The sequence below is a fragment of the Phyllopteryx taeniolatus genome, chromosome 15 (assembly GCF_024500385.1).
Source record: "Phyllopteryx taeniolatus isolate TA_2022b chromosome 15, UOR_Ptae_1.2, whole genome shotgun sequence".
In the NCBI taxonomy this organism is placed as follows: Eukaryota; Metazoa; Chordata; class Actinopteri; order Syngnathiformes; family Syngnathidae; genus Phyllopteryx; species Phyllopteryx taeniolatus.
The window spans coordinates 295,064-307,970 of NC_084516.1; the positions used below are offsets into that span (position 1 = coordinate 295,064).

General features: G+C 47.5%; 1 protein-coding gene and 1 long non-coding RNA gene across 17 annotated transcripts in view; one reads left to right on the plus strand and one right to left on the minus strand.

Annotated features, from left to right (window-relative positions):
- LOC133489943 (cGMP-dependent protein kinase 1-like) overlaps positions 1-12,907 on the minus strand; it is a 37,752-nt gene that overhangs the window by 20,919 nt on the left and 3,926 nt on the right. For 9 of the 14 annotated variants that reach the window (XM_061799286.1, XM_061799282.1, XM_061799279.1 and 6 more), the window contains exons 2-9: positions 12,648-12,890; positions 10,182-10,323; positions 7,412-7,478; positions 7,242-7,341; positions 1,943-2,056; positions 1,555-1,660; positions 550-613; positions 377-454 (exon numbers count right to left, since the gene is read on the minus strand). In XM_061799286.1, coding sequence (XP_061655270.1) covers positions 377-454; positions 550-613; positions 1,555-1,660; positions 1,943-2,056; positions 7,242-7,341; positions 7,412-7,478; positions 10,182-10,323; positions 12,648-12,890 — 914 coding nt within the window. Of the gene's footprint in view, positions 1-376; positions 455-549; positions 614-1,554; positions 1,661-1,942; positions 2,057-7,241; positions 7,342-7,411; positions 7,479-7,902; positions 7,965-9,435; positions 9,637-10,181; positions 10,324-12,647; positions 12,891-12,907 lie in introns of those variants that run through there. The other 5 variants (XM_061799284.1, XM_061799291.1, XM_061799290.1 and 2 more) reach the window with 5 other exon arrangements.
- On the plus strand, positions 358-12,771 carry LOC133489946 (uncharacterized). 3 transcript variants are annotated; one of them, XR_009792060.1, is made up of 5 exons: positions 358-448; positions 559-663; positions 8,019-8,138; positions 8,226-8,309; positions 10,197-12,302. It is a non-coding gene; the product is annotated as an uncharacterized LOC133489946 (long non-coding RNA). The 3 variants fall into 3 exon arrangements; XR_009792058.1 differs by lacking the exons at positions 8,019-8,138; positions 8,226-8,309; positions 10,197-12,302 and adding an exon at positions 12,638-12,771; XR_009792059.1 differs by lacking the exons at positions 8,019-8,138; positions 8,226-8,309.

Here is a 12,907-nt window from a genome sequence, read left to right on the forward strand (position 1 = left end):
AATTCATAGAGTGGGCTAAACCAAGTTTTGCGTGGGCTTGAGCTACCCAAAATAGGACTGGACTCGCCACTGCTCCCAACATTAGCCGTCGCCATTGTTCTTGCCGTTTTTTTGTTTACCCATCAGGACAGATCAACGCGTTACGTCACGCTCACAATAGTGATTAGTTGAATTATGTTTTTATTTGGTTTCCAAGACAATCACGGTTCAGTCAGCATTTTCTAAACTCTTGTTTTTATTTTAATTTCATTAATGAGAATGTATTTTCAATTTTTATTTCCATTATTGAGTTGGTTTCCGTTAAATATAACAACCGTAGTGTGGCCCACATGGACATGCCCCCTTCACATGTGGACAGGAAGTAGACAGTGCTCACCTGACCCTCACTGATGATGAAGAAGGTGTCCCCTGTGGCACCCTCCCGGATGATATAATCACCATCGCTGTAGTGAGTCTGACACACACACAAACGCACGCACAGACGCAAGGGTCACATGACCAGACACGGCGTCCCTTTGATTAACACGTGTCCGGCGGGTCTGGACTCGCCTCCTCCAGAACGTCCGCCAGCTTGCTGAGAATGTCCTCAGGAAGGGCCTGGAAGGACGGAACGCTAGAGGCGGGACGACATGGCGTCAATATGACATCATCATCTGACAGTGGGTACGTTCGAAAATTGAATCTGACGCTGTCACTGCGCTCTGAGAGTGCAGTGTTTAAAGAGGCAGAGCGCACTCCATTTTCTATGAATTTACAAACAAGCGTGTTGGCACTTGGCAGGGATATGTCAGTGCATCCGCCATACTGAATGCGTCAGTTCTGCCTGTGAGCATCTCAGTCTGCCTGACGCTCCGGCTGCTCTGAGTGTGGCGCTCTGAATAACTGAGAAAAAAAAAAATGTACCGGCATTACCTGATAACTAGCAACCCTTTATTGCTCAGTGACTGTTTTTCTCAATGTCTTTATGTCTCAAAAGTGTTCTCTGTCAATTGTCTTCTGTCGTACTAGAGCGGCTCCAATTACCGGAAACAAATTCCTTGTTGGCGGCACGGTGATCGACTGGTTAGAGCGTCTGCCTCACAGTTCCGAGGACCGGGGTTCAATCCCCGGCCCCGCCTGTGTGGAGTTTGCATGTTCTCCCCGTGCCTACGTGGGTTTTCTCCGGGCACTCCGGTTTCCTCCTACATCCCAAAAACATGCATGCAGGCTAATTGAAGACTCTACATTGCCCGTAAGTGCGTATGTGAGTGCGGATGGTTGTTTGTTTGTATGTGCCCTGCGATTGGCTGGCGACCAGTTCGGGGTGTACCCCGCCTCCTGCCCGATGATAGCTGGGATAGGCTCCGGCACGCCCGCGACCCTAGTGAGGAGAAGCGGCTCAGAAAATGGATGGATGGATGAAATTCCTTGCGTGTTTTTTGGACATACTTGGCAAATAAAGATGATTCTGATTCTGAACGGCACACTCCAACAATGTTCTGAGTTTCTGAACGTTCCGGAGTGCAGAGAGCGCGCTCGGAGTGAATTTCCGAACGTACCCATCATGAACGTTACCTCCGCAGGAAGTCGGTGTATTGGGAATGTTTGATGAGGCCGGTCCTCATCATGATGGTTTGAAACCCCTGACGGTCGATGGCCCACAATTTGATGTCGGTCAGCGCTGCGTGCAGACACGCGCACGCACGCGCACATACACACACACGCATGCGCGCACACGCACACACACGCATGCGCGCACACGCACACAAACACGCACCCACACGCAGAACCCCAATTACACACGACGGTTCTGGAGGATGATGTCTCGGTTGGACCGAGGTGATGTGGACGTATTTTATGCTAGTTTTTGGGATGCTGCTGTGTGTGTGCGTGTGTGTGTGTTTGTGTGTGCGCATGTGTATTTTGTTTGTGTGTGCGCATGCAGGTGAGTGTGTGTGTGTACCTGTCACCGTGGCCGTGCGAGTGCAGTTGTACAAGATGGCGAGCTCTCCAAAGACTTTTCCAGGTCCGATGGTGCACAACTTTTTTCCTTCTTTGGTTACCTCCACCATACCCTCTGATGGCATAAATTTACTGCATTTAATTGATGAATATTCTATTATATCATAGTCCACGTCCACTGTCAGAGGTGGGTAGTAACGCGCTACATTTACTCCGTTACATTTACTCAAGTAACATGTTGGATAAATTGTACTTGTGAGAGTAGTTTGAAGGAACCATACTTTTTATTTTTACTTTCGTATTTATGTCAAGAATAATCGATACTTTGACTCCATTACAATGATCGACATGCGCACTATGGGGGGCACAAGCCAGTGCAAACTGTAGGCCGGTCCCAAGCCCGGATAAATGCAGAGGGTTGCGTCAGGAAGGGCATCTGGCTTAAAACAAATATGAGCGTTCATCCAAAGAATTCCATACTGGATCAGTCGTGGCCCGGGTTAACAATGTCCGCCACCGGTGCCGTCAACCTGCAGGGCGCCGTTGGAAATTCAGCTACTGTGGGTCGAAGTCGAAGAAGAAGAAGAGGTGGAAAGTGGGTTCTTTGGCAGAAAGAGAAGAGGAAAGCACAGAGCAAATCTCAGCAGTTGGTTAACATGGTGATTAGGAGAAAGGTTGCTATATGGTTGATATATTCTGTGTCCAGGAGACCAGGTGGAAAGGCAGTAAGGCTAGAAGTTTAGAGGCAGGGTTTAAATTATTTTACCATGGTGTAGCTGGGAAGAGAAATGGAGTCGGGGTTATTTTAAAGAGTTGGCTAAGAATGTCTTGGAGGTGAAAAGAGTATCAGATCGAGTGATGAGGCTGAAACTTGAACTTGAGGGTGTTATGTGTAATGTGATTAGTGGCTATGCCCCACAGGTAGGATGTGACCTAGAGGGGAGAGAGAAATTCTGGAAGGAGCTAGACGAAGTAGTTCTGAGCATCCCAGACACAGAGAGAGAATCGTGATTGGTGCAGATTGTAATGGACATGTTGGTGAAGCAAATAGGGGTGATGAAGAAGTGATGGGTAAGTACGGCATCCAGGAAAGGAACTTGGAGGGACAGATGGTGGAAGACTTTGCAAAAAGGATGCAAATGGCTGTAGTGAACACTTTTTTCCAGAAGAGGCAGGAACATAGGGTGACCTACAAGAGCGGAGGTAGAAGCACGCAGGTGGATTACATCTTGTGCAGACGATGTAATTTGAAGGAGGTTAGTGACTGTAAGGTTATGGTAGGGGAGAGTGTGGCTAGACAGCATAGGATGGTGGTGTGTAAGATGACTCTGGTGGTGGGGAGGAAGATTAGGAAGACAAAGGCATAGCACAGAACCATGTGGTGGAAGCTGAGACAGGACGAGTGTTGTTCAGCTTTTCGGGAAGAGGTGAGACAGGCTCTCGGTGGACAGGAGGAGCAACCAGAAGCCTGGGCCGCTGCAGCCAAGGTGATCAGAGAGGCAGGCAGGAGAGTACTTGATATATCTTCTGGCAGGAAAGGAGAGAAGGAGACTTGGTGGTGGAACCTCACAGTACAGGAAATCATACAAGGAAAAAGATTAGCTAAGAAGAAGTGGGACACTGAGAGGACCGAGGAGAGGCGAAAGGAATACATTGAGATGCGACACAGGGCAAAGGTAGAGGTGGCAAAGGCCAAACAAGAGGCATATGATGACATGTATGACAGGTTGGACACTAAAGAAGGAGAAAAGGATCTATACAGGCTGGCCGGACAGAGGGATAGAGATGGGAATATGTTGACTCGTGCCAGCAGTGTGCTAGCTAGATGAAAAGAATACTTTGAGGAGTTGATGAATGAGGAAAATGAGAGAGAAGGGAGAGTAGAAGAGGCAAGTGTGATGGACCAGGAAGTGGCAATGATTAGTAAGGGGGAAGTTAGAAAGTCATTAAAGAGGATGAAGAATGGAAAGGCAGTTGGTCCTGATGACATTCCTGTGGAGGTATGGAAGCATCTAGGAGCATCTAGGAGTTTTTGACCAGCTTGTTCAATAGAATTCTAGCACGTGAGAAGATGCCTGAGGAATGGAGGAAAAGTGTGCTGGTGCCCATTTTTAAGAACAAGGGTAATGTGCAGTGCTGTGGGAACTATAGAGGAATAAAGTTGATGAGCCAAACAATGAAGTTATGGGAAAGAGTAGTGGAGGCTAGACTCAGGACAGAAGTGAATATTTGCGAGCAACAGTATGGTTTCATGCCTAGAAAGAGTTCCACAGATGCATTATTTGCCTTGAGGATGTTGATGGAAAAGTATCGAGAAGGTCAGAAGGAGCTACATTGTGTCTTTGTAGATCTAGAGAAAGCCTATGACAGAGTACCCAGAGAGGAACTGTGGTACTGCATGCGCAAGTCTGGAGTGGCAGAGAAGTATGTTAGAATAATACAGGACATGTACGAGGGCAGCAGAACAGAGGTGAGGTGTGCTGTAGGTGTGACGGACAAATTTAAGGTGGAGGTGGGACTGCATCAGGGATCAGCCCTGAGCCCCTTCCTGTTTGCAGTGGTGATGGATAGGCTGACAGATGAGGTTAGACTGGAAGCCCCGTGGACCGTGATGTTTGCAGATGACATTGTGATCTGCAGTGAAAGCAGAGAGCAGGTGGAGGAACAGTTAGAAAGATGGAGGCATGCACTGGAAAGGAGAGGAATGAAGATTAGCCGAAGTAAAACAGAATATATGTGCATGAATGAGAGGGGTGGTGGGGGAAGAGTGAGGCTACAGGGAGAAGAAATAGCAAGCGTGGAGGACTTTAAATACTTGGGGTCAACCGTCCAGAACAATGGTGAGTGTGGTCAGGAAGTGAAGAAACGGGTCCAAGCAGGTTGGAACGGGTGGAGGAAGGTGTCAGGTGTGTTATGTGACAGAAGAGTCTCTGCTCGGATGAAGGGCAAAGTGTATAAAACAGTGGTGAGGCCAGCCATGATGTACGGATTAGAGACAGTGGCACTGAAGAGACAACAGGAAGCAGAGCTGGAGATGAAGATGTTGAGGTTCGCTCTCGGAGTGACCAGGTTGGATAAAATTAGAAATGAGCTCATCAGAGGGACAGCCAAGGTTCGATGTTTTGGAGACAAAGTTAGAGAGGGCAGACTTCGATGGTTTGGACACGTCCAGAGGAGAAATAGTGAGTATATTGGTAGAAGGGTGATGAGGATGGAGCTGCCAGGCAAGAGAGCTAGAGGAAGACCAAAGAGAAGGTTGATGGATGTCGTGAGGGAAGACATGAGGGCAGTTGGTGTTGGAGAGGAGGATGCAGGTGATAGGCTGACATGGAAAAGGATGACGCGCTGTGGCGACCCCTAAAGGGACAAGCCCAAAGGAAAAGAAGAAGAACAACAAGATCAACATTCCGCTCGCTACTTTTAGTTATCCATTAGTGTATCCGCAATCTATTTTTAGACTTCATCATCGACTTCTGCATAGGGCTCCATTGCGGCCAATCCAATGTGATCACTATGGTCATTTGACTCCAATTCACCAATCAGACGGCACAAGGCAGTCACATGACCGCAGACATACCCTTCGTGGGCCAATCAAAGTGATTCATTTTCGGGGAAAAAAAACAGCCATACGAGTGTTTACTTTACAGACCCTGAAAAACAACAGCTTTGCCATGCAGCTCTTAAATTGTGACTGCCCAAACTTGGATATTTCAGTCCACTTCTAACTTGAGAAAACGCTAAGTTGCAGATGTGTGTCTCTCTCTCTCTCTCTGTCTCTCTCTCTCTCTCTCTCTCTCTCTCTCACACACACACACAGAGACACGCATGAGGTCGCACGCACATACACACACATGCACTCGCACACACACACACTCAAGTCTGGTCAGCAAACAGCTTCTTCAATCAGTCATTTCAATGAATAAAGCAAATCATGTTTCTGTAGGCCCCAGTACAGGTGTTCTTGGTTTTTGGGCATTTTAAAATTGAAATAGTGACCAGTGTGTGTGGATTTCCATATATATATATATTTTTTTTTTAAATCTGCGATTGGCTGGCGATCATTTCAGGGTGTACCCCGCCTCTCGCCCAGAGTCATCTGGGATAGCCTCCAGCACGCCTGCGACCCTAGTGAGGGTAAGCAATGTGGAAAATGAATGAATGAATGAATTATTTTTTTAATTTTATTTGATGTTGATGCCCTGATTTTTTATTTTTATCAGAAGTTACTCATTAGTTACTCCTTACTTGAGTAGGTTTTTGTCTGAGTACTTTCTTACTCAAGTAAATATTTGGAGGAATACTTTTTACTTTGACTTGATTCATATTATTATAAAGTACCGGTACTCTTACTTGAGTACAATATTTGGCTACTCTACCCACCTCTGTCCACTGTTTTCATGAAGTGACAAGTTGCTAAAATGCTCGCATCAAATGAATAGGAAGTACACTTGAATTAGATTAGACCTACAATATAATTTTCCAGCTTTATTGTGAAGGCCACAATGCTTTGAGTCACACCAATATAATATTACAGGTATATCTCATGCCTGTATGCAAAGGATAACCCTAAACTCCATCAGGACCCTGGAGTAGGAGGAAAGGGCTGTGAAAATGTGATCAGAAGCCAGTACCTCCTTTCTCCAAGCAAGCTTTGAGGGTACAGATTGGCCCTGTTTCGATGATGTCTGTGATGATATTAATGAACGTGGGGACATTGTATCATCATACATTTCATTCTGTGTGAACTTCTTAATCCCAACTAAAAAAGTGCTCACTTACCCCAAAAATAAACCCTGGGTTACGGAAATTTGCTATCAATAAAAAGAAAAGGAGACACCCAGGAGAAATAAATAGTCTCCAAAGAGGTTATGGATGTAGTAAAGAAGGCCAAAATTAAGTATAACAATAAAAGTGAAAGTCAGTCTTGAAGTCGTGACCCCCGTGCTATCTGGAGCAATATACAATCCATGGAAATTAATCAGTCTACTACTGTGACGAAGTAGGATGTTCAGGTAAATGGCGTGGATAATGTGGACTTGGCAAATGGTGTCACTGCATTTTTCTCTTGTTTTTAAAGATTTGATTTCATGAGTAATCTCTTTGAGTTGAGTTAATCTCGCACACCACAGAATGATCTGACAATATCTTAGAAAGAAAACATGCGCAAAGCTGCTGGCCCTGACTCAATCTGTGGATGCACACTGTGCTGCTGGCCGAGGTCCTCCATGTTGGACTTGAGCTGTCCACGTGCAGTGGACCAGAAGAAGAAAGAAGAAGTGGAAGCAAAAGCTGTCACTAACCCTCAAGAACGTAGACGCTGGATCCGTCGTCGCCCTCCTGGATGACGCAGCATCCTCTGTCCAGGCTGGTGGGCCGCATGCAGTCCAGGATGGTGAGGATCTGGACAAACAGAACCGTGACAACATGGCTGTCAAAGTCGGGACAAAATAGACGGCGGAGTGGTTCTCACCTGTCCATGTTCCAGGTGCTTCATGAAGTCATTGTCCATCAGCGCCCTCTGGATCAGCTCACTGGACCTGCACACAAACATGCAAACATTATTTTGTTCTGATGGGGCCTGGACAGATTCTCCGGGGCTGTGTTGGGAAAACAAGGACGGAATAGTTTGACTGCGATTGCTCAATCAGCCACCGTAGGCCCAAATAATGTGTGGTAATCCTATTATAATAGCGGCATGTTTTTATGAAGGCGTATTGTTACGCTAAAGTTGCCCCAACTTGGCCGAGTGTTGCCGAGCAGACTGGGAGGCATGTTATTGCTGCGAGTTGTAAATAAAAGCTTGCATTGTTGAAGGAGCCTTGCATCAGTTGATGTCTTTTGACACAACTTAGGACAGAAAGTTCTGAGTGGCAGACATTTGATTTAGAAGGCGAGAAGCATGATAAAATTCAAGAAAGCCCGTAGCAAAGTACAAAAATGGCTCCATCTCTCCCTCCTCACCGTCTACCAAACACCATCAAGAGTCCTTGTCAGGGCTGCAATTTCAGCACCCTGAGTCCAGCCCTTGAGTGTGTGTGTGTGTGTGGGTGTGTGTGTGTGTCATGAGTGATTTGCAGGATTGACGTGTTGGAGTCTAGCAGCTGCATCTCATCATCCTAATTACGCCTGACTACTCTTAAGACACTGGACACTGTGCGACTCCCACTCGTTGCCAGACTATCACCGCTCTACGTCGAGTTCGTAGCCTAGCCACCTTGTCCATCTTTTGCTTCCCGAAGACCTCATAATTTTATCTCTAACCTATTCTTGCTCTTTTTCCCCAGTCTGCCATCTGCCCTTGCTCCCTGCAAACCAGCACTCACCTCCTGCTGCCCACCGACAATCCTGACTCCTACCCAGCCAGACAGGTCCTCCTTGAAACCCTGTCTATCCCAGATCTAGTTCTCGGAACCCCTTTCTGTTTGCTTCCAATCTCCAATGAACAATCATTCACAAACTGCCCTCCCTCTCCTCTCTGCATCTGGGTATAACTCGCAACCCTAATGCTGACGGTCATCAATAAAGGCAAAAGTGATTTTAAATGTTCATCTGTCCACTTCCATCCATCCATCGATCCATTTTCTTCCACTTATCTGAGGTCGGGTCACGGGGGCATTAGCTTTAGCAGGGAACCCCAGACTTCCCTCTCCACAGCCACTTCCTCCAGCTCTCCCGAGGGGATCCTGAGGGGTTCCCAGGCAAGCAGAGAGAGGTCCAGCGTCCCCGTGGTCTCCTCCCGGTGGGACGTGCCTGGAACACCTCACCAGGAAGGCGTCCTGGAGGCATCCTAAACAGATGCCCGAGCCACCTCATCTGGCTCCTCTCAATGCGGAAGAGCAGCGGCTCTACTCTGAGCCCCTCCCGGATGACCGAGCTTCTCACCCTATCTCTAAGGGAGAGCACGGACACCCTGAGGAGGAAACTCATTTCGGCCGCTTGGATCCGGCATCTTGTTCTTTTGGTCACGACCCACAGCTCGTGACCATAGGTGAGGGTAGGAATGTAGATTGATTGGTAAATAGAGAGCTCCTTCTTCACCACAATGGATCAATACAAAGTCCGCATCACTGCAGATGCTGCACCGATCCGCCTGTTGATCTCCAGTTCCATTCTTCCCTCACTCGTAAATAAGACCCCAAGATATTTGAACTCCTCCACTTGGAGAAGGATCCCTCACTGGAAACGAGTCCAACTTACTGCCGTAAATGTGGACCAAACTCTGAAACCGGTCGTACAGGGACCGAACAGCCTGTATCAGGGGGTTCGGTCCCCCATACTCCCGAAGCACTACTCCACAGGACTCCACGAGGAACACGGTCGAACGCCTTCTCCAAGTCCACAAAACACATGTAGACTGGTTGGACAAACTCCCATGCACCCTCGGGGACCCTGCCACTGTTCCACGGCCAGGACAAAAACCACACTGCTCCTCCTGAATCTGAGATTCGACTTCCTGACGGACCCTCCTCTCCAGCACCCCTGAATAGACCTTACCAGGGAGGCTGAGGAGTGTGATCCCCCTGTAGTTGAAACACACCCTCCGGTCCTTTTTAAAAAGGGGGAGCACCACCTCAGTCTGCCAATCCAGAGGCACAGTCCCCGATGTCCACGCGTTGTTGCAGAGGCATGTCAACAATTGCGCCCAGAACTGTTTCAAGCCTCCATTGTGGTGGTAATGACATTTCTCTAGGGTATCTGACAAAAAGACCAAATAAAAAAAAAAATCTTAAATCAATATCTATGGACATGAACAGATTCTGACTCACAGAAAGGTGACAATTAAGGTAAGGTAGGTATATATAGTTTTTGTGACATTTTATTTTTGAGAAAAACGAAAATCCGAAGTGCCCGAAACCAAATAAACACCCATATATTCTTTTCAGTTTTCTGTTTAATAAAAACAAAACAAAAAAAACCCCAGTATTTTTTGTTAATCGTTTTGGGTGTCTGGGGCAGATTAATTTGAGTTAGATGATTTCCGATGGGAAACATAACTTTAGTGTTCATACAATTCAGTTTTAGTCAGACTTTCTGGAATAGATTAATCAGGAAAACCAAGGTTCCACTGTAAAGGAATTAGGGTGGAAGAAATTATTCAGAATCATTCATGCACTCCCTTCTCCCTAGCCACTATATAGGGATTTATAGGGAACTATCTCAATCCACTGTACAAACGTCTTTACATAGTGATTAGAGAGTTAGGCAATGGTTCCCAACACAGCCTGGATCGGGCGTCTCACTCTTTGGTCTTGCAGTAGCTGGTGAGCGTGACATCAGTGAGCTGGGCCGGGTCTAAAGCGGTGGGTTCTGCAGAGATTGCCTGTCTCTTGATACGCTGAGGCTCGTCCAATGACACTGGCGTCATCGGTGGAGCATCACCTGCTGGACATAAAGAACCACAACCTCAAGCTAAGTGGACCGCTGCAGCTCAACACCTAACCAGAACATTTTATACCCGACTAACACATTGGTGGAAATCTACAGCCTGACTACTAATAAAGTCGTATGTTAGTTCGTTGGCTCATTTGGTGGTCCATTCAACCTTTTGTTTTTTTGGTTGGTTGGTTAGTTCCTTGGTTTGTTGGTTTATTAATTGGCTCGTTGGTTGGTTGGCTCGTTGGTTGGTTGGTTAGCTCTACAATTCATCTATTGTTTGAGTCAGTGGTTCTTTCTTTGGCTTGTTCGTTGATTCATTTGTTGGTTGGGTTCCCACAGTTACATTGTAAAAGTAACTTACTTTACTGATTACTTGAGCTTAAAAGAAACTTAGTTACTTTTCTGATTACTTGATTTCAAAAGTAACTAAGTTAGAAAAAAGTTACTTAGTTACTTTCAGCAGCTGCCAAGTGGCAGGAATATCACTTATCCACAGTACAAAAAAAAGCATTATCTTAACTGTACCCATCCATCCATTCATCCATTTTCTTCCGCTTATCCGAGGTCGGGTTGCGGGGGCAGTAGCTTTAGCAGGGACGCCCAGACTTCCCTCTCCCCAGCCACTTCATCCAGCTCTTCCGGGGGGATCCCGAGGCGTTCACAGACCAGCCGAAGGATGTAGTCTCTCCAGCGTGTCCTGGGTCGTCCCCGTGGTCTCCTCCCGGTGGGACGTGCCCGGAACACCTCACCAGGGAGGCATCCGAATCAGATGCCCCAGCCACCTCATCTGGCTCCTCTCGATGTGAAGGAGCAGCAGCTCTACTCTGAGATCCTCCCGGATGACCGAGCTTCTCACCCTATCTCTAAGGGAGAGCCCGGACACCCTGCGTAGGAAACTCATTTCGGCCGCTTGTATCCTGGATCTTGTTCTTTCGGTCACGACCCACAGCTCGTGACCATAGGTGAGGGTAGGAATGTAGATCGACCGGTAAATCGAGAGCTCCTTCTTCACCACAATGGACCAATACAAAGTTTGCATCACTGCAGATGCTCCACCGATCTGCCTGTCGATCTCCCGTTCCATTCTTCCCTCACTCTTGAACAAGACCCCAAGATACTTGTACTCCTCCACTTGGGGCAGGATCTCATCCCCGACCTGGAGAGGGCACGCCACCCTTTTCTGACAGAGGACCACGGTCTCAGATTTGGAGGTGCTGATTCTCATCCCAGCCGCTTCACACTCGGCTGCGAACCGCTCCAGTGAGAGTTGGAGGTCACGGCTTGATGAAGCCAACAGAACCACATCATCTGCAAAAAGCAGAGATGCAATACTGAGGCCACCAAACCGGACCCCCTCTATGCCTCGGCTGCGCCTAGAAATTCTGTCCATAAAAATTATGAACAGAATCGGTGACAAAGGGCAGCCTTGGCGGAGTCCAACTCTCACCGGAAACGAGTCCGACTTACTGCCGGATATGCGGACCAAACTCTGACTCCGATCGCACAGGGACCGAACAGCCCGTATCAGGGGGTTCGGTACCCCATACTCCCGAAGCACCCCCCACAGGACCCCCGAGGGACACGGTCGAACGCCTTCTCCAAGTCCACAAAACACATGTAGACTGGTTGGGCGAACTCCCATGCACCCTCGAGGATCCTGCCAAGGGTGTAGAGCTGGTCCACTGTTCCACGGCCAGGACGAAAACCACACTGCTCCTCCTGAATCTGAGATTCGACTTCCCGACGGTAGACCTTACCGGGGAGGCTGAGGAGTGTGATCACCCTGTAGTTGGAACACACCCTCCGGTCCCCTCTCTTTAAAAGGGACTCTCTTAACTGTACCCATTACTTGGTAATGTATGCCACACAAGTTACAGAAAGATGTCATCAACATGAACCAATAACTTAATGAGTGTCGTTGAAGCCACATTGAAGCAACTTAGTGCAGACTTGACATGCCAACACAGTACAGTAAGTACCTAAATGTTACTGGCATCACAGTTCGTTGGTTGGATCATTCGTTGGTTCGTTCATTGTTTTTTTTGTTCATTGGTTGGTTAGTTAGTTATTCAGTTATTTAGTCTTACTTCACTTTGGGCTGTTTGGAATCATGGATGCTATGAATCTTACTATAAACGATCCACCCTCCAGAAACACAATGGTACACCATGGAAAATGTGATCCTCAAAATTGCCTTTTCCAATAATGACTTTCTTGAGGCCTCCGATTGTCTGACACGCTCTTATACTCATTTCTTTTGACATACACGTGAGCATGTTTTCATGTCGACCTTTCTGTGGTTTGGTATGTTTTTTTTAAGTGATTCACACCTGCGTTTGGCACCTCGGCGGCAGTGTTGTCAGCACCAGGCGCAGAACTGCGCTGACCATCCAGCTCAGCCTGCAGATGTCTAATCAGGAGCTCTTTGGTGTCCAGCTCCAACTCCAACTCGTCAATCAATGCGTCTCGCTCTATCAGCTCCTTGATCTTCAGCTGCAGCGCCACTTGCAGGTCACGCAGCATGCCGCCACCGTCGCCCCTCTTTGGCACCGCCATCAGCGCGTGGATGTGCACTGCACACACACACACA